Source organism: Benincasa hispida, chromosome 1 (assembly GCF_027475165.1).
Source record: "Benincasa hispida cultivar pf3 chromosome 1, pf3_genome.v1.1, whole genome shotgun sequence".
In the NCBI taxonomy this organism is placed as follows: domain Eukaryota; kingdom Viridiplantae; phylum Streptophyta; class Magnoliopsida; order Cucurbitales; family Cucurbitaceae; genus Benincasa; species Benincasa hispida.
Window position 1 is genome coordinate 84,729,064 of NC_143478.1, and position 22,451 is coordinate 84,751,514.

General features: G+C 32.7%; 1 protein-coding gene across 2 annotated transcripts; it reads right to left on the reverse strand.

Annotated features, from left to right (window-relative positions):
- Positions 1 to 5,395: 5,395 nt before the first annotated feature.
- Positions 5,396 to 9,800, reverse strand: LOC120070982 (Peptidase S24/S26A/S26B/S26C family protein). Of its 2 annotated transcripts, none has more exons than XR_016524478.1 (5): positions 9,612 to 9,772; positions 9,283 to 9,507; positions 9,030 to 9,174; positions 8,422 to 8,494; positions 5,396 to 5,716 (listed from the first exon to the last, which is right to left on the reverse strand). XR_016524478.1 is itself a non-coding variant. In XM_039022954.2 (5 exons), the coding sequence occupies exons 1-4, from the start codon at positions 9,720 to 9,722 to the stop codon at positions 8,456 to 8,458; spliced, it is 486 nt and encodes a 161-aa protein (XP_038878882.1). In that variant the 5' UTR covers positions 9,723 to 9,800; the 3' UTR covers positions 5,396 to 5,716; positions 8,422 to 8,455. The 2 variants fall into 2 exon arrangements, 1 of the variants encoding a protein (XP_038878882.1); XM_039022954.2 differs by having other exon boundaries at positions 9,030 to 9,140; positions 9,612 to 9,800.
- Between the last annotated feature and the right edge of the window lie 12,651 nt (positions 9,801 to 22,451).

Genomic DNA, 22,451 nt, shown 5'->3' on the forward strand with positions numbered 1-22,451 from the left:
AAACTGTTTTCTTCAATACAGACTTGCTCCTAAAAAGTAAACATACTCTAGTGGGAATACAAGATTGAAAGGAATCGAAATCTTAGAAATCAATGATTTCAGTGTTGGCCTCATGAGGTTGGGAAGAATGATTAATGTCTGTTGATTCATATTTCCAGTGTTTGGGAGGACTCTGATAAAACTGACATTAACCAAAAAATATATTTATCTTCAACAATCCTAATAAGATTCGAATTGACAGAACCAATCAAGTTTATTGTCAAATAAGATATAGTTAACTCACCGGAGGGAAAAAGTTTACCTTAGATACATTCCAAAAATTGTTGGAACCATGAATTTGATAGAATATGCGCCTCAATATTTCGAAAATCATGGTAGTGAGAATTCACATTCCATCGATCATCAAAAAGGAGTCTAATCCGTTGTAAAATCATAGCAAAAACAGTAACTTGTTAAAGAAACCACAACACAACATAAATCAATGAACACTTTGTGTGAGTAATAAAAGTTATGGTCATTTTTTTAAAATAATAGCAAAACCAATATATAAAACTAATTTATTAAGAATATGAGAATGTACAGCTAATTTATCAAGAATGTATGTATAAAATTATGAAAAAAAAAAATTTAAAGATTTGAGTAAAGTTGAATACATATAAAGTAGGGTAATTGCAATTGGTACCATTTTTAAGAATAATAACCAAGTGTATAAAATCATTTTTAAAAAATTGCAAATATAGACAAGTCTATTAGCGATAGACAACGATAGTGATATGGTCTATCACTTATAAACTCCTACCAATAATATGGTTTATCACTAATAGATTATTTAAATATGGTCATATTTGTAATTTTTTTATATTATATTATATCTGCTAATACTTTTGGTATAATGTCTATATTTGCAACTGTCCCTATAAAGTAATGAAAAATAATTCAAAGATTTGAATAAAATATATGGATAAAATAAAAGTTAATAATATATGGATATTTAAAAAATAAATTTAGTAGAAAAATCTAGATATTTAATTAAGGTGAGATTAATTCAAAAAGTAGTTAAACATAATCTACAATAATAATAAAATATGGAGATTATGCATGACAAGGAATATCAGCAATTACCTTGTATACATAACTCGACCCTGTACATTGTCAAACGCAATATAGTTAGCGCAGTGGAGGAAAAAAATTTACCATGGATATATTCTACAAATTGTTGGAACGATAAATTTGATGGAATATGCGCCTCAAAATTTTAAAAATCATGGTAGTGAGAATTCTCTTCCATCGATCATCAAAGAGAGTCTAATCCGTCATAAAATCATAACAAAAATAGTAGTTTGTGAAAGAAACCACAATAAACCTAAAGTTATGGCCATTTTTTTACGAAGTGATATTTTTTTTCCAAATTGTTAAAATAATAGCAAAAACAGTATATAAAACTAATTATTAAGAATATGAGAAATATACAACTAATTTATTAAGAATGTATATAAAAAATTATGAAAAACAATTCAAAGATTTGAATAAAATTGAATACGTATAAAACAATGAAAAATCATTCAAAGATTTGAATAAAATATATGGATAAAATAAAAGTTAATAATATATGGATAATTAAGATGAGATTAATTCAAAGATTGGTTAAACATAATCTAAAATGATAATAAAATATGAAGATTATGTTAACGAGCAAAATTAGAAGCACAGTTGTTCTTAAGGAATATCAACAATTATACATAACTCGACCCTATTTTTTAGTCTACAATTAACTAGTATGGGTAGTTTCATCAATAACAACTACTACGAATGACAAATAGAGATTTAGGATTTCGTGGCCACGTGCATGTCACGTGAGTTGCCATAAATCTTATTCCTTTGCAATTTTACCATTTTTCAGAACGAAACCTTAAATTTTGTCATACGCTCCAATTCTCCAAAAAAATAAATAACCCAACAACTCAACTTAATTCAATCCAACTCTAAGGGTTAGGTTGGATTGGAGACCCAATTTGAGTCATTCGGATAGCCAGCCCATCGGATTGGTCTAAAAAATCTCTCAACCCATGTATACCCCTAATTTTATTGGAAAAATTTTCAACCTCCCGTTGGGTAATTCCCACTCAAACTTTTCCACCTATATATACAGTAACTTTTTGCCAACTATTTTAAGAGATCTTTATATGGATGGGCTATTTACATGTACCTTTATGATTAATGACTTGCTCCCACAAACGTATAAAATCTAAACCTTTTGCCCTTTTTAGTTATGTTAGAACGTACTATCACATTTTATAATATACCGCCTTAAAAATGACCATGTCTATTATAATCCTAATGTGATGGTCATCATAAGTGTTAGAATATAGTGGCTTTGAAAATAATTTGGAAAAAAAAAATTGTGTGAAAACTATATGTAAATAGTTTTTTTATCTTATTGAATTCAGTCTTGACAATAAACTGAAATATAAATATTTTATTATTATTTTTTAATTCAGTTCTCGAAAAGACTCAAAACAGTATTTTTTTAAAAAAATTATATTAGGTTTTTTGTGCAACTCACTAAGTTTATATATATATATATATATATATATATATATAATCTTTTGTTTTCTTTTCACCTTTTTTTTTTCATTTATTTTATCCTCTTTATAGTCTATTTTTCTTTAGAATTAAATAATTCTTTCTACCTTTTTGGACGTTGAAATTTTTAAAAATTTTAAATTAACAATAAAATGTTAAATTAATTTTCTAATTTTATGTTAAAAATTAAAATATATATATATATATTTTACAAAATTTAGAAGTAACTGAAATATAAATTTTTGAAAAAAAAAAATAATTGAGTCTTTAGAGAAGTGTTTTTTTTTTTTTTTTTTTTTTATATATTTATATTAGTTCTTTGGGTTGCATTTTGCAATCCGCTAATTAAGTTTGTTTATATATATCAATTTTTTCTTTTCTTTTAACATTTTTTTTTTTCATTTATTTTGTACTCTTCAATTAAATAATTTTATCTATTTTTTTATTAGGATAGTGAAACCCTTTTTTTTTTAAGATTTTAAGATGTTAAATTAATTTTATAATTTTATTGTAAAAATACAAAATTTAGAATTTAACAATTTTATAAATTTAAAAGATGCTTGAATGACTCAAATATAAAGTTAAAAGCTTTAATTATAAATTATATAGATGAATCGAAGATCTTCCCAAGAACATTTTATGAATGTTGTTTCAAGCCAAAAAACTGGATCAACAAAAATTTGAAAATTTTCTTTTTTTAAAAAAAAAAAAAAAAAAAAAAAAATAGTCTAACCACAAGCTATGATAGTGTACAAGTGTCTCACTTGAGCTTTGTGTGAGTCATCACACTAGGTCTCAATTCCTTATGGCACTTGAGCTTTGTGTGAGTTGCCAATATTTAGAACATTTTTTTGGAAGACATTTAGTTAGATTTATATTTTATAACTAAAACTTTAAATTTATATTTGAGTGATTCAAATGCCTCTTATATTTATAAAATTGTTAAATTCTAAATTTTGTAAAAACATAAATATATTTAATTTTTAACATAAAATTCGAAATTTGATTTAACATTTTATTGCTAATTTAAACCTTAAAAAAAGTTTCAATGTCCTATATAAAAAGGTAGAAAAAGTTATTTAATTCTAATGAAAATTGGACTATAAAAATAAAAAGAAAAGAAGGTCAAAATAAATGGAAAAGAAAAAATGAAAAGAAACTAAAAGAAAAAAAAACTTTGCAACTCAAAAAAACCTAATATAGATATAAAAAAATAGCGTTTTCAGTCTTTTCTAAAGACTGAACACGAGAGAATAATAAAATATTTATATTTTAGTTTCTTCCAAAGACCGAATTTAATAAGACAAAAAAATAATCCTTTTTACAAATAGTTTCCACACAATTTTTTTTTTTTTTTTTTTTTTTTTTTTTTTTTGCAAATTCTTTTCAAAATCACTTTATTTTAACACTAAATCCCTATCGCAATCTTCATTACATTCAGGTAAAATTACAATAAAATGTGAGAAAACACAACAAACTAACATATTGCATTAAGGATGTCCATGTGTGACTAACGCGATGGTAATCTCTAACGGGATTTCATTTTTCTCATCCAAAAATACAATAAACTTGAAAAAAATGGAGAAACACAACAGATAAATGAAGACACAATGGAGATGACCATTGTATTAGGGCAACAATAAACATGATCATCCTATACATTATAAAATGTGATAATGCGATCTGATATAAGCATAATGTGAGATTTCATACATCAAGGGGCAGGTCATCAATCACAAAGACGTTTGTGAATGGTTCATCCATACAAAAAAAAAAAAGAAAAAAAAAAGAAAAAGAAACTCCTATTTTAATGCCTCTCCACCAAATTGATATCAGGTTATAATTAATTAATTAACTTTTATAATTTTAATAATATTCGTCACTATTAAAATTAACTTTAAAATTTCAGTTCATGACTTTTTAAATTAATTAATAGACATTAACATCAAAAACTAATGAAAAATCAAGGTTGAAAGTATAAATATAAAAATATAAGAACCAAAATGAAACAAAATTTAAATTTCGTTGATAAAATTATAAAATCTAGTGACTAAATTGAAATCAAACTCAAAACTTAAAATTTAAAAAGATTAAAAGTATAAAGTTTTAAAAATTAGAAATCAAATGAAAAGAAAACTCATAAATTACCTAGAATATTTTAACTCCTTTCTAGTCCAGCCCTTTTTGAACTAAGTTGAGAATATTTTAGTCCGCCTTAACATAATTCATCCCCCCTAAATACTAAAAAGAACCATTTCTTGAGAATTTCTAGTTTAGGGTTGATTCTTCCGTCAATTTCAAATTAAAAATTTGTGGTAATTGAGTTCAATTTTAAATAGAAATGAAACTGAGATGGTAAGCTTCGATCCAAAACAATCAAATTCCTCTTTAACAAATACAAGATTGTAATATAAATCCTTTAATTTAAAGCTATCTTGAGTACTAAAATGAACATAACTCAATTAATATTAGTATTTATATTATCCTTATAACGTAAAATAATATATTTTTATCCCAAATTACACAATCCATAGCTCGCACCATACATGATGGAACATGCAATCATAGTTTTAATATGATGCAACACATTTGCATAATAAGACTTTTTTTTAGAAGATATAATAAGACTAATTAAACATAACATATCAAACATTTAATTAAATATTTGGTTAAATCGAACCTAACTCAATAATTGTCATATAATGTGTTAATGACCAAAAAAATATGTTTCCATACCCAAAAAAATAAAAATAAAAATAAAAAGACATTCTCAATCTCATTCCTTTAATAAGGTACACAACAAAGACCAACCTAAGCAAAACCAAAATAAAAAATTCGTTAAGATTAGATTTACTGTGTACACTGCTGCAATATTTTTATCCAAAATACACTTCTTTTGCAATAAAATAAACTTAAATTTATTACCCTGTGATAATGAAACATAAATTACACCTGTAAAATGAAAATAGTCGTAAATTATGGTCTGCAAAATCTACAATTCTATATCCTTTAGATAAATTTGAACCTACTAATAAGTTAACAGCTATCGAAGTAGAATCAATGGTAAAGATGTATATTGGACTGGGGCCAGGTCTCAGCAATAGCTCCTTTAGAATAGCCACAAAATGAAGTCCTGAAAATTCAAAAGCACATAAATATGTCAATGGCAAAACGGATCACTAGCAAAAGGGTGAAGCATAGATGTCTCCATTGTGAGCAATGCGTTTGAGAAAGATGTTTTCTGTGAAGATTTTCATGTTGAGTGAAAAAGAAAACCATTAAACAACCTAGTTTGAGGCTGAAAACCAAAATAATCAGCAGGAAAAACTAGAAAAGTAACGGGGTACAAATATGTTTAATAAATACCACAAAGAACAAAGGGCCATAGAAACTACTGGGTTGGAAGAAGCAAATAGTAAGATCTCTCAAATTTAACAAGGGATATGGGATATGGGATACAATTGAAAAAACCGATGAAACCATCCAATAGAGATGATAACTAAACAAGCAATTGGATTGGCTTTTTTTTTTTCTCCCTTTTCTCTGCAGTGATACGCCAATGTGAAGTGGTTTTGGCCAAACAAGGATATTTCAACCTACTTATCCCCACGAAGGGGCCGTTTGGGCCCCCAATTACATGTTGGTGGGATGAGCTATAATAGTCTACTCCACGTTTGGAGTTCCAACTATCAAACCACTCATTTCTTCGGTAAATTCGATTTTGTAATTTCCAATTAGCTACAATCAACACTATTTCAAAACTCTTTTTATCGCAGTATTTACTATTTGCTAAAGTTTTTACTATTTTACATTCATCATCTTTTTATTCTTTGCTATATGGTTTATTTCCTACTCAAACTAAAATAGTTTACACCTCAAACACATATTATTATAACCAAAACTAAAATAATCTACACCCCGAACACAAACTATTATAACCCACAGATTATAATAACCAACAGTGCCCTAAACGCCCCCCAAGAGCTTATCAAATTGCTCAAGAAACAATTGGAGACCCTTTTTTGTTCTTGGTTATTCGTTAGGTCTTATTGTGCTTCATTGGAGACTTTTTAGTTGGTCTCTTCTTTTGTGGGTGCGAACAACAATGTGCTTGATTGGAGAGACTATTTAATTGGTCTCCTCTTTTTGTGGGTGTCTACGTTGTTCGACAATGAAAGTCTTGTTATTTATAAAAAGATAATAATAAATAAAAGATAAAAAAATGAAATAAAAAATAATCCAATTGCTCAAGAAACAATCAAGAAATCCGATTGTTATATAACTTCATGAAGCCAATTTGTACTTGCTAACTACCTGAGATGTTAAGTTGAAAAAAATTTGTGAACTCTATGGGACCATGAAGGTCTTTAAAGCACTGAGTAGATTATTATAATCTATGGTTATTATAGCCAGTGGGTTATAATAGTTGTATTTGGATTGTAAACTATTTTAGTTTGGGTTACAATAGTTTGTATTTGGAGTGCATACTATTTTAGTCTAGGTTGAAAATAGTCCACTTGTAACAAAGAGAGAAAGAGAGAATGAATAGGAAATAGTAATAACGGTAACAAATAGGAATTTAAAATAGTAATATTGTAGTTAATGGTAGATCATAATAGTTAGAAACATCAACTATTGTAATTGGTTGAGTAGGTTAGTAGCCACCCACTTGAAGTGGGTGGTCCAAACACCCGTTATTTGTTTTAGGGTCAAAATAATCATCGTTTACGAATAATCAAAATTTATCCCACTTCAAGATTTAATCAAAATTTATCCCACTTCAAGATTTCCAACTCTCATATGAAGTTATTTAGACTTTACTCTTAGCTCTCAAGATGCTTTCTCACCAAAGCCTCCAAACACCATCAACACCCACCCCAGCTCTTCATATGCTTTTTAACTAAAGCCTCAATACATACACCGCCACCAACGCCCCCGTCCACCATGCACCAAAAAACAGAAAAAGAAAATAAAAGAATAACAACCAGTTTGGCTGGACCAACATATTTCTTCAGCACGTCTTTGCCTAAGAAAAGAAAGAGAAACCCCATTACCTCCTAACTTCCTCTAAAATCCTTTCTAAGGAAAACCATTACTGCTACACAACAGCATAACATTTTTTTAACACCCGCAATATCCAAGAGAGCCAATAAGTTTCCAAAATCCAGGTATTCTGTGAAGCTTCACCATTAAGGCTCATCATAACCAATTCTTAGCCTCAGCTGTATCTAATATCTACTGTAATTTGCACTTTTTGTTCGTCATAAACAGATTACAAAAGCTTCTTCCAGATTGTATATCATTTAATACAGTTCAATACTTGCACAATCCAAGCATTACCCTCTTTCACAAGAACCACCAAAGAACCTTATAAATTTCCAAAACACAAGTCAGTAGCCCATCCTAGAAGTATAGAAGAAACCTCCCCAATTTGAAAAGGTAACCCAAAAGGAGTAGATTTAGAAACCTTTTCTGTGAAAGCCCAACGAGAATTATTATATTTTGCAAGATCAAACACCTCCCTCCACTCCTTAGAAATACCTCTAAACATTATACCCTTTCCTTTAAAGAAAAAACCGTACAAAAGTACAAAAGCTATATGATTCCTTTTTTAAAAACAAAAAAATATCTTTTATTTTTATCAATTATGAAATTTATAAGGCTAGTCCATCAAGGATCTAATATGAAGTGAGGAGATTACAAGGTTCGTTAGAATTATTGGTCAAAACAGCAATGTGTAAACTAAAAGGAATGGTAAATGAATAAACTTTATCCTACAAGATAGCCATATTGAAAACAGCCATAATAAACAAGGAAAAACTAAGCTTAACGTAATACCAGCATTTATATTTTAAGTTCGGCATATCTGAGTTCATTGATCCAATGGTCCAAAACAATCTGGTGGCCAGACCTGACAAAAGAAGAACAAAGAAATATTCAAGTAAGCAAAAGAGAGAGGAAATGCTTTAGAGATGCAAAGCTCCAATATACAAAGGAAAGACATTATCTAGCTTTCAAGTCCTAAACCACCAATGTAATTAGAAAGTACTTTCATAATCCTGTTGACTTCTTAAACAACTAGAACGGGATCCAAATCATAAACCATGAAAAAGAGAGAAAAACCACAAGAGATTTGAAATTTCTCCAGACCTCTTGCCTTTGTTCTTTTGACACAAACCATTTAAAAAAGATTGCATAGTCAAGTGGTTGCATTAAACCACCACATTATCGTCAGTTTGAATCACCTCCAACAGATTTGTAATGTAATATAATATTCATTAATACAAATGATCGCATAGAAAATGGCAAACAAACCTTTTATTATACTAAAATCCTAGCTAACCAATATGTCTCAACGCAAGGATAACAATCATTTTTACCGCGGGGGGGGACTAATAAAAGCAGAAGTAAAGATGATGATGATGATGATGATTGATATATCTTACTCTCAAAAACACTTTCCCTTCAATCAGACCATAAGGTACAGGCCCAAAATGCCGCGAATCACTAGAAGCATACACATTATCTCCTTGAATCCATACATGCCCTTTCGGAACCTAAGCATCCACCCGCAAAAAAGAAACAGAAAAACTAAACAAAGAAACGAATCAAACAACACCAAAAAACCCAAAATCAAAACCAAAACCAAATTTCAAATGTTAAACCATGATCACTAAATTCAGGTCCGTCAATCCATACCACAGCCGACTGATATCGATCGGAATTGGCAGGGTCCGGAAAAAAATTGACCTTATCACCCTCGACGCCCACAATGCGCTTCGTCAACGTCTTCCTCGGGTTCAGAGGAGAGCGAACCAGCACAACGTCGCCCGGGCCAACCCTGCCCACTCGGTGCGACACGTGCTCGGCCAAAAGAACGTCGCCGGTCAGATTCAAGGTTGGGAGCATGCTGGGGCCATACACCTGCAACCACCAGATAATGAAGTTTGCCCTTTGAATCAAAGCGGCAAACAGAAGGAGATAAAAGGTAGAAGAGGAAGAGGAAAGAGTAAGAGAGAAGTACGGACGAGAGTGGGAGAACAAAGATAGTTGTTGGTAACGTGAAGCAAGCAGAGAAACTTGGCTATAATGGCTGTGCGATCCATTGCCTCCTTCACTATGCTTCTCCACTGTCCCATGGAACCCCTCTTTTCACTCTCGACTTTCTCTGTAATTCGCTTGGAAAAAGCGTCGTCGATCTTTGGTGAAGACGAAGTTGAACAGATGGGCCGGAATATTGGGCTGGCCCATAACATCTAATGCAGTACAGGGCCCATGGCCTTGGTTTTTTGGAGTTTTTTTTCAAGAATTTCTACGAATAGACACATGTTATGTTAATGTCTTGGACATCTTATTTTTTATTAAAAAAATCTATTAATCTCCCTATTTTCAATAATATCAATGACTATTTACAATTTAGCTCTCACTTACATTATATATTTTTATTTATTAATTAATTTCTCTCTCCTCGCATATATTCTCTCTTCCCAATAATATATTTCATATATTCTCTCCCCCATAATTTACATCAATTTCTTCCTCCTCCCTCTCTTTTCTCCTTCCCCTCATTCTCTTTTCTCCTTCCAACGGTGTGATTTCTAGGTGGTAGACAACGGCGTGAAACGAATTGATGGCTCGACATGAGATGACACAAACGACTTGAGATGAATCGACAGTGACGGGTTGAGCAGTTTGGTCGACGACACGACGAGATGAGTAAATCCGATTGACGATGACAGGGAGAGATCTGTGGTGACCATGGCTGAAGAAGAAGAGATGAAGATGGATGATCATGTATTATAAACTCTCATATGAAAATGAACTTTATTTTATTTTTTTAAATATATATGTATTTTTTTTAGTTTTTGTAGGAAATTTGATATATAATGTGGTATATGTATTCGTTTATTTGATATAAACGAGTATTTTTTTTTATTTAGACTTAATGTATTATGATATATATATTGTGGTGTAAATGAAATTTATGAAGATTTATATATGTGGTATATTTCATATATTGGTTTATATTGTAATTTATTTCAAGCATTGAGTCAATCTCTAATTTATAAACGGTAGTATATTTCATATATTGGTATATTGGTTATAATATTTTTAAATACCTAACAAAATATTTTAAGGTATATTTAAAATAATAATGAATACGTCAAAATGTTCTAAGGTATATTTAAAGTAACCATTAATCGATAAAAAAAACCAATAAATTAATATGTAAAAACCAACGTAAATAGAAAATGAAATTTTATTAAATGCATTTTTTTCAAATTGGAAAATAGAAAAAAAAAAAATAAATGCATTTTATCTGTCCAATTGATAAATGAGAAAAACTATATTAAATGCATTTTCTCTCTTTATAATAAATGTTTTTTTCTCTTTCCATCATTAAAGTAGCTTCAAAAATAGTAAACATACATACATACATACATACATACATACATACATACATACATATATATATATATATATATATAACGAAGATAAATAAATACAAAAAAGGGTAAAACTATCCAAAAATAATACTAAAAGACCTTTTTGAAAAGAAAAAAAAAATCTAATTTAAAGACATTTATGAAAAATATATGATCAAAGATAGGCTTCTTATGTAAAAATTCCTTTTTTTTATTTTTTTTTTTTTCATTTATGGGATTTCTACATAAAATGCACTAAAAATAAGCTCATATTACATTAATATTTTTAACATTTTATTTTTTACACAAAAAAAAAAAAAAAAAAGAACCCTATTGTTCTCCCTACTTTTGGGAAATTTGTATGGATGACCCAATTTTTGGGTCTAAAATGTCAAATTACCCATTTTTAAAAAATAATGTCAATTGACCCTCTGCTGACATCATCGTCATTCCAAATTACGTAAATTGCCCTTACACCAGTCTCACGAGGTAAATCTCGCTCTCCTCTGATTAAACACTCTCGCTCTCGCTTGAAATTCTCTGGTTTGATGTGATTGCTCGTCAGTGTACGAATGATTTGATAATTTTCATGACGAAAGTCTCAAATCAAATCAATAATACCTAAACACAATACAATGGTGATTTCTTTAAACTCTAAACTCCATTTCGAAGGTGATTACTTCTCAAGTTTTCGATGGTGTTTTTTTTAACGGATATTTTTCGAACGGGGATTTCTAAGACGAGGCTTTTTCAGAACGGAACAACTTTTTCATAAAGATGTTTCATTATTTTGAGTTTGTTTAATTATTTTTGCTGTGTTATTTCTGAAAAGGTAGCATTACGAAATTTTGTATTAGGAGAGAGTAAGAAAGAGGAAGAGTAAAAGAGAGAGCAAGAGTAAGAGAGAGAGCGAGATTTTGAGAGTGAGATTTTGAAAGAGAGCGAGATTAAGAGAGAGAGCGAGATTGAGAGTGAGAGTACACTTCAATTGCTTGTACAACTTAATGACAAATGTTCTCTTGCTTTGTAGGATGATAGAAAAGTGTCTACTTATTCGATATAGAGGAGATTAGGAAGAGAATGAAAATTCATATATTAGGGGACAGTTGATAGGAATCATTGTGCCTCATACATTGAAGTATGAAGAACTTAAATCTCGCATTTACAGGGTTACAAATGTCAGTTCTTCAAAATTTGATCTTATACTGAAAGTTAAATATAAGCTTGAATTTGAAGCCCCTCCACAATGTATAAGGAATGATGATGATGTTTGCTTCCTTCTTTTGCAAGAAGAGCTTAGTAGACTTCAGATATTTGTAATGTTGAAATCAGGATGAAATTATTGGAATGAGGTTTGGAAATATGAGTTATGATGATACAGCTGTGGACAGACAATACGAGAAATCATATCAGTTTCTTCGGGAAGAGGATGATATTCCATTTCTACCAATACGGTACCATCAACATTTGATTATATGGATTATGGTCCTTCAGTGGATGTGAATGAGCGACCAGCAGGATTGAATGAAATGGATCGTGATCATGGAGATGTGCGTCATTCTACAGCTTCAGTGGTTCCACCATCTGTGTCTTTAAGTCATAGGACATAGTTGATTATGCCGGCACCTCTTCATCTGAGACAGAGGACGTTGAAGTTGATCAACTATTTTTTAGCAAAAAGGACTTGAAAATGAGATTATCTATTCTGTCCATCAACCAAAATTTTGAATTTAAGGTCAGGAAATCAACCAAATCTTTGTTCACTGTCAAATGTATTGGGGAGACATGTAAGTGGAGCATTCGTGCAGTCAAAATGGAAGGGTTTGATATATTCAAGATCACAAAGTACTGCAGTTCGCACACATGTTCCATTGGAATTCTAAATCACGACCATAGACAAGCAACTGCTACGATTGTTGGTCAACTCATTAAAGATAAGTTCACGGGAATAGGACGTATTTATAAACCTTGTCATATCGTTGAGGATATGAGGAGAGATTATGACATGAACATAAGTTATGATAAAGCGTGGCGTGCAAGGGAAGCCACGTATGATCTCACTAAAAGTACTCCAGAATACCCATACTTCATACTATATGCTTATGGAGAAGCGTTACAAATAGAGAATCTAGATATAGTCTTTGAGATCAAACTTGAAGATGAGGTGCATTTCAAGTATATGTTTATAACATTAGGGTCTTGTATTAGAGGTTTCGCAAGTTGTCGACCTTGTATTATTATTGATGGGTTGCACTTGAAAGGAAAATACAAAGGCACCATGTTGGTTGCGGTTTCTATGGACGGGAACAATCAATTATACCCACTAGCATATGCAATAGTGGACAATGAAATCGATCGATCATGGAAATGGTTTATGTTAAACTTGAAATACAGTATCGGAGAACCCGATAATCTGGTGTTTGTGTCTGATCGAATGGTATCTATCGGCAATACTATTCGTGCATTTTTTCCCACGACATTAAATGGATTGTGCACATAGCATATAGAACAAAATCTGGTTACAAACTTTAAGGATAGAACGGTTGTTGGGATATTTAGAGATGTAGCAAGGGCATTTTGCATGACAGAGTTCCAAACAAAATGGGACAAATTCCATAGTTTTTTAGACGGTGCTGTCACGAAATATTTGGAAGACATCAGTCTTCAAAGGTGGGCACGAGTTTACCAAATAGAACGAAAATATGATAACATGACATCCAACAGTGCAGAGTGTTTCAATTCATTAACTAAAAAGTATCAACTATTGCCTATGATATGCTTAATTGAACATGTTAGAGGAATGCTACAATCGTGGTTCTACGAACGGAGGAATTACTGGGCATCTCGAACGACATTGCACTCTAACTACTATGAAACCCGATTAGAAAGTGAGGTCGATAAGGGTAGACGATATCGAATGAAGCCTATTAATTGTTATCGGGTACACGTGCGAGATAATCGATTGGAGGTATTGTCAATCTTCACACGAAGGAATGCACGTGTAAGGAATTCGACTCACTTGGTATCCCGTGTTCGCATGCAATTGTTGCTGCCAAGGAACGAAATATACCCATCCACAGTCTTTGCAGTCGATTTTATACAGTGGACTCTCTAATGACTGCGTATGCAGAGCCTATAAATCCACTTGGCCACATATCTAAATGGAAAAAACCTCCTGAATATGTAGAAAAGATTATCCTTCCTCCGAAGTTTGTGCCATAAGTCGGGCGACGAAGAGTGAGAAGAATATCATCTAGAGGAGAATTTCGCAGACAAATGAAATGTGGTTGGTGTGGGAATTATGGGCATAACCGTCAAAATTGTACAGAACTGCTTACAATCACGCGACATGTTGAAAATGCCATAGACCGTGACACAAACACCTCTCATCTAGTTTAGTTTTTAACTAACTTGTAACATTTCATTTGTTATAAATACCATTGATCAGTTTTTCATACATCATACTTGTAACATACTTCATACTTTCATCTTGTAAACAAAAAACAATAACAAGCTGGAGTATTTCTATACTAGCAATCTTCATACTCTCTCAATCATCATACTTGTAATAAAAAACAATAACTTCATACTCTCTCAATCTCACCCTTTCTCAAAATCTCGTTCTCTCTCAAAACCTCGCTCTCTTAATCTCGCTCTCTCTCAAAATTTCACTCTCTCAATCTCACTTTTTCAATCTCGTTCTCTCTCAAAATCTCACTCTTTCAATCTCGCTCTCTCTCAAAATCTCGCTCCCTCAATATTTGAATTTTGAACCTTGAACCATATAATGTTCTACATACCATTGATACAATGAAAAGAGCAGTAGCTTCATTATGCATGTTATGATAAGATTATGATATTGAACTTTGAACTTTGAACTTACATAAAAAATACAAGTTCAATCATACAATGAAAAGAGCAGTAGCTCCATTATACATAAAAAATAAATGTTTTTACATACATAAAAAATACATGTTCTATACACATAAAAAATATGAAGTGTTTGCCCATAGTTGACACACTAACTGCATCCTATATTCACTCATCTTCTCCCGAGTGATTACAGATGGATCAACATCAGTCACCAGGTGTTCTAGTAATTTGATTGCAAAGATGCCACAATCAAGCAACCCGTGTTGTATGCGACATTCATAGGTTGCGAGATTTTCCAACGAGCTGTGGATAGGTCAGACTTTGAATGATCCACATCACAGTAGTGAAGTAGAGATGGTATTGTGACTGTCAATGGCTCTAGCCAATTCACCAGCATTGTCATTAGTGTGTATGGTGGAAGTGAATCAAACACGAATATGTGGCTTCTGTTAATGTCCATTGCAAGGACCATCCAATGGTCACTGATATTCATCGCCGTATAAACGAAATCCACATCTGCCCATTTGACATCGAATTTACTGGTGACGTAGTTCTTATACGTGTCTTCATCTTCCCATGTTAGGGCAGCCTCCAGAAGTGTCTTATTCTTTATTCGTTTAAATACCCCGCCACGAGCATTAAGGTGACTCTTTCAAATAAAATGAGAAGTTAAGTAACGAAATATAATGAGAAGTTAAGAAACGAAATATCAAAATTTACTGTTACATTAATTGGCAAGATGGTGAACTTGTGCATGCGCATGTTGGGCCGGGTATAAAATTTTTCTTTCATAAAATAAAATAAAGTATTTATGGTATGTCAATAAAAGTACAAGATAGCCAACATGTAAAAAAGTCAAGATTAGGAAACTTACATCGCACTCGACCAACGAATTCGGGATAATCAATTCCTTGAAGAATTGTTTGACGAGTGGTTTAAAAGAGTTCTCTTGAACCTCGTTGTCCATACTGTTATCCGAGATCCAGCCCATCATTTTTGTAAGGATATTGTGTGGAACATCATGTGCTACGTTATATGTGACAATCGCTCTAGATAGTGACGTAGCTACACCTGGGAGAGGATGCTTAACCACACTTTTCTTCACTTGAGCTGGAGGTGTATATTTATCAACAGGTTTCCTCTTACGACTAATTCTTCGAGATTCCTACATAAACAGATAACAAAAGATTACTCATCAAGAAATATAAAAATATAAACAAAGATTACTAATCAATAAATTACTCACCAGTGTAGCTCATTCTATGGTCGTAACAATCCCAGAAGTGTCGGCCTCTAGGATGCCAAATATGTCAGCCTCTGTATGTGGCATGGTGAGTAAGGAAGACATGTCAGGCTCTGTTTGTGGGACATCAACCTCTATAGGTTCAACATTAATTGTTGATGTCGTGGTGGTATCGGGCTGTAGAGGGGGGGGGGAGTTGGTGAAGTGGTGGTATCGGGTTGTAGAGGGGGGATGGAAGTGTCAGAGGCAATCACATTATTGGTATCAGGATCCCGAGATGGGATGGGTGACCTGGTCGTCTTCTCATTCACCGTGGAACCCTTCAATTAGTAAAGTAAAATGATGAGTTCACGAACAAGTAAAAACTAAACACATAAAGACATAAAATGATAGTAAATTCAAACCTTGCACAACTACAACAGTGATAGGATGGTCGACAATTGCCTTTTCATGTCCGTCATGTTTTCCTCCATACTGGATACACGATTATCTAAACCTGATATACGGCCATCCAACCTCGATAATGAGCTGTCAATGGTCCGCATGTACGAATAAATTGACTTGTCGGGATTGGCTCCCTTCCTGCGACGGGCAGCTCACTCAGGACACTCTTCATCCACAGAACGCTCTCTACGGGAGTTCGCAAGATAGACATCAAGTTGGTTCAACTCATCCTCATCGCGTACGTCCCCCATAACATCATGGAACATATCATCACTAGGTGTGTATGTCCCTCCTTCCACCCTTCCATATTCAACATCCTCTTACTCAGAATGCTCAGGTTCATCCCCTCCCTCCACCCTGACAACTTCATCATTGTCATTTCCACGATGATCATCACCGTCACTTTCACTTTCAGAACTACCCCCATCACAAGTCGACCTATTGCCACTTTCAGAACTATCATTATTCGCACCTAGATTAAATATAGGTCATCTGTCCACTAGGGTATCCCGAAACTCCCTCTCAGCATCTGACATGACAGTACCCTCTTTAACGTTTATCTGTATCAACAACCCAGTAAACTGGTTAGTGTCAATTTAACAACCAGATAAACATATTATGCATAGAGTAAATGTACATTGTTAGATTTGCATATCTCTCTCTCTTGAGTACTTTGAAGGATACTGAGTGGGAGCATGACCATCGTAATATGCAGGGCAAAGCCACCTTGCTCCTCCGCTTCGCAATGTTTCCAGCTATCGATGAAGTTAGGATATCGTACGTCCATACCTATATAAAATTTAAAATATATTAAGAACAATAGTAATGTTAAATCAAACAACACGATTATTATGTTAAGCAAATTTACCTGGAACGCTTGTAGAAATCCACGTAAAGAGTACCGCACAATGTATTTTTTTTTCCTTTGACCCTTGTATTGTATAGATTGCTCTCCCAAATAACGGTACCCAATCAAGACTGTTGTAGTACTCTAAGTTTTGAATGTCCTTAAAACGTTTGAGGTCCACTGCATTTTTCTGTTTGTTTTTCCTCATCATTGCGACCTTAGTATAGTAAACTACTGTGATCTTCATAGCATCGTCATCATTGTCAAACTCCAAGTCCTTGTATTTTTCTTCAAGTTGACGGAGATGTAAGGTGTCCTTCGTCACTCAAATATCAAAATACTTGATAGCAAGTTCATACGAGGATTGTTGGTTCTGATCAACTCGTGTTGGGGATTGATACAAATTAGTCACCAAAAAAAAGTCATCCTTCGAAAAAGTGACAACCTTTCCACAAACAGAGAATGACATTGAGTTTGATCTCATCCTCTTTGCTTCTCTCAGCAACATGTGATGGATAATTGGACTGTTAAACACCATGTCAACGTCTACAAATTGCCTAAAATCTATTCTCTTAAACATGTCCAACTGCCTTGGTGTAAACTTCTCTTTCACAATCTTGTTTGCATTAGCTATGTGGGCCAAGCTCGTTACTTGATCGAAAAATCAGTCGGCTTCGGGTATTCTGAAACATGTTTCCATCTTAAATCACTTCTGCATGAAATAAAGATTCAATCAGTAAACTTCTTAAAAAAAATTGTAAAACAACATTCTATTTAAATCTCACTGCATTCGCTCTCACTGGATTCGCTCTCGCCAGTATCGCTCTTTCTGGTGTCGCTCTCTCCGGTATCGCTCTCTCTAGTGTCGCTCTCTCCGGTATCGCTCTCTCTAGTAACTCTCACTTATCTTGCTCACGTTCTCTCTTTTTACTCGTCTTCAACCACATAACACATCGACCACCCGAAAAACAAACAAAAAAACCATAGGTTCACAATATTTCTAAACCCCAGAACAACCCACTGCTGGGTTTTATGTCCTAAAAACTCGCAATTTGTAAAATGATAAACATTTTCTATTATCAATATAGTTGTTATTGATCTCATAAATTGTATGAAAGTCTAAATCTAATAAACTAAGACCCATGACTATTATATGAGTACTTGAACTTTATGTGGAGACATAAGAGTGGATCAGGTTCAAGTAAATAATCAAAATGAATGAGGTTGGGTACATGAATGAGGTTGAGTACCTTACTCTGCTAACACTATTGGATGCGGCCTACTCTGTAGTTGTTACAAAGAGTTGTAAAGTGCTATATACGATGTCATCCTAATTCGTACATGTTATGACATGAGGAGTGGGGGCATCCTATGCAATAAGTTTGCATAAGATCAAGACCAAGAAATAAGTCACTCTTACTTTATAATGTTGTTTTCTATTTAAGACTAACTATTTCACCTAGATGACCTAGGTAACTCGATCTTACTCCTGAGCTAACTATGAACTCCTGTTTATTCGGGATTTCCCTTGGATTTGCATAGTTGAGGGTTGGCTCAATAGTGTCGGCTCAATAAGACTCCCATTTCAGGGGTAAGACCGGATAGATAGTTGGGGACATAAGGTGCAAGAAGAAGTTCACACCTACCCGATTTAGGGATAGAAGAAATGTTGTTCTCTCAAGTACTGAATCCAGGTCTTGAACAAGGGGCCTCACCCTCTCATTTGGTCAAGAGAGTTTGGTTTGGTGATTAGATCACAAATCAGTTGTTCATTAGAGGATCAGTAGGGACTTGAGGAATAAGATGTAATCTTGGGGGTAAAACAAATATTTGATCCAGCCGTTATTACGAACAACCTGTGAATGGTCGACTTGCTGATTATGGTTAAATCATGTGGACATAATATATCTACAATGAGGGGATTGCAACTATGGGCTTTAGTGGAGTGACCCATTAGTTAACGAATGGAGATTAATTTGGTCTAATGAGTTTAGCCAATTAATCTCAGATCGTTGGAGCCCATGATCTGTAGGTCTGCAAGGTCCCCCTACTAGCTCGTAACGAACTAGCTCTAGAATAACGTGATAAGTTAATTTGAAACGTTCAAATTAGAATTAAGCGAATTAGTAATTATATGAGATATAATTATACGTTTAATTTTAAAATTAAACGGAATAGGAGAATTTATATATTTAAATATGATTTAAATATATAAAGATGGATATGTGTTAAAATTAATTTAATATTTCATAATAAATTAATTAAGTTTTATTTAATAATTAATTTATGAAATTAGTTAAATTTTCATTTTTAAAATCAAAATAGATTTATAAAATCAAATTTTGATTTTTAGATAAAATTGGAAAAATTGGAAAACAAAAACACAAAATGGAAAAATGGATTTTTCCATTATCCATCACCTAAGTAGCTCACACATGAAGTATTATTTGTCTTATCCTCTCCAAGCATGAGCTGCAACTTATGCATCTCTTCTCTTTGCATGTTGATCTGCAATATAATGAAGAGATTAGAGTGAAAATTAGGCATGCAATCCATAGAGTTTTTTAGAGAAAAACTGGTTTGAAGAAAGGTTCTTCAACAAGGTTGTTGCAGTGAGCATTTCTCCTTCTACCCTTGATTCAAGCTTGTTTTGAGTCCCACAACTTAATCTAGACCACCAAGAGAATAGTAGAAAAAATCTTGAGGTGGTCTACAAGATATGAAGAAGATAACAACTAGAGATAGAGCTTTGAAGAAGTTTTACAAAAGGTATGTCTTAAAACTCATTTTTCCTGCAAAAGCATGCTTTATTTTTTGCCAAAATTAGTGAATTTGAATGCTTAGATGATCCTTGTGCTTCACTGCTATTAATACAATCCTACACCTACCCTTTCTGGTGTCGCTCTCTCTAGTATCGCTCTACCGATTTCACTCTCACTTATCTCGCTCACAAACTCTTTCTACTCGTCTTCAACCACAAAACACATCGGAAAAAAAAACAAACAAAAAGAACCATATCAGTGTATTTCTAAACCCAGAACGATCCACAAAGCCCCATTACCGATCAGTGTAAGACATTTTCAGGCACAGATTGAAAGATTTACCGATCCGATTTGATTTGTCGGCGATAGTAGAATCGTTTGCAAGCCGAAATGATGGATTCTAAAGAGTTTTTTAGTTTATGAGTGATGTGAAGCCGTTAGCCTTAGAAAATTTGAATGAAGAGTTTTTAGTTTTGGTGGGTTCTCAATAAAAAGGTAAGAAGATGAAGAAGTAAGGGCAATTTACATAATTTGGTATGGCGATGATGTCAGTAAAGGGTTAATTGACATTATTTTTAAAAAATGTATCATTTGACATTTTGGGCCCAAAAATTGGGTCGTACAAAATTTCCCCTATTTTCACTAATATAAGTGATTATTTACAATTTGGCCCTCACATATATTATGCATATATATTATTCTCTCTCCCCATGTACATGCATATTCTTTCTCCCCATACATATAGTCTCTCACCATGCTTCAAGGTCATTTCTTCCTCCTCTCTATTCTCCTTTTCCCTCCCTCTCTTTTCTCCTTCTGGCGGTGTGAGTTATAGGCGGGAGACAGATGGCATGGCACGATCCGACGACGGGGTGAGCACGGGATGACAAGAACGACTATAGCGGACTCGGAGCAGACGAACGACAATGACAGATTCAGAGGACTCGGAGCAGACGAACGACAATGACAGATTCAGAGCAAATGAATGGCGACGACGAACTCAGAGCAAATGAATGGCGACGACGAACTCGAAGTAAGTGAACGGAAAAGACGAAATCGGAGCAGACGAACGGCGGACCCGATTCAACTTTTAGTTTTATTTTTTTTCCTATTTTTTATATATACTGTGATATAAATGTACTTTTTAGCTTATGTAGAAAATTTTATATATATCGTGGTATATATATTCATTTATTTGATATAAGCGAGAGTAATTTTTATTTATTCAGACTTCATGTATTATGATATATATATTGTTGTAAATAAAATTTATAAAGATTTATATACTATGGTATATTTCATATATTGATTTATACTGTGATTTATATCAAATATTAAGTCAATTTCTAATTTATAAACTGTAGTATATTTCATATATTGGTTATAATATTTTCAAATACTTAACAAAATATTCTAATTGATAAATGAAAAAAATTATATTAAATACATTTTCTCGTATTTTCAACTTCGAAAATAGGAAAAAAAAAATATAAAAATAGGATATAAATAAATGAAAAAGGATATACTTGTCTAGATTAACCTTAAAAGTCATCTTTTAAAAAAATTAAATTTTAAGACATTTATGAAATATAGAATTTGCTTTCAACCTTATGGGTAGAAACCCTTCATTTTTCACTTATACCGCATATACGAAACCAATTTTCATAACCCCCTCCATCATACTTTTATTTCAAAGGTCCTTAAATCAAACACATGTAATTGCATAGGTACCCCTGTTTCACCCCTTTTTTTCTTTTTTCACTAACTGTTTCACCCCTGATTGTTCAGGCTCCAAACTGTAATCCAATAATGACGAACATGTCCCGTCATATAGTATATGAGATCCACCGGGGCTAATAAGGTAAAACAAATAATTCTTCACATCCATAACCATAATCCCCTAAATTGAGAATGGGATTATGAGGATTGAGAAAAATAAAATCACCATGATATGGAATGAATTCCTACCTTATTGTCATCCATTTCTGTAATGACTTTAATATGTTGATGAAAATGCCCAAAGTTTCAAATTTATGGAGGAAAAAACCATAGAAATCAGGAAATTCACAAGAACCAAAGTAAAAGGGAAAAGAAAAATATATATGTATCTCTTGTTAAAAACCTGCAAAATAATTAATGAACGGTCCTAAAATTATAACATAATCGAAGTTGTCCTTTTAAGATGGCAATGGCTCAGTCAAATAAACAGAATTCAATCTGTAAATAGGAGAAAAAGAAGCAGATAAGGGGAGGGGGACAAGAAGAAAGAGAGA

Coding starts and splice junctions, on each gene's coding strand:
- LOC120070982 (XM_039022954.2), bottom strand. CDS start 9,722: ATGGGACAGTGGAGAAGCATAGTGAAGGAGGCAATGGATCGCACAGCC. Junction 9,141..9,282: donor ATCGATATCAGTCGGCTGTG/GTATGGATTGAC, acceptor GTGGATGCTTAG/GTTCCGAAAGGGCATGTATG. Junction 8,495..9,029: donor AAGGGAAAGTGTTTTTGAGA/GTAAGATATATC, acceptor TTCTTTTGTCAG/GTCTGGCCACCAGATTGTTT.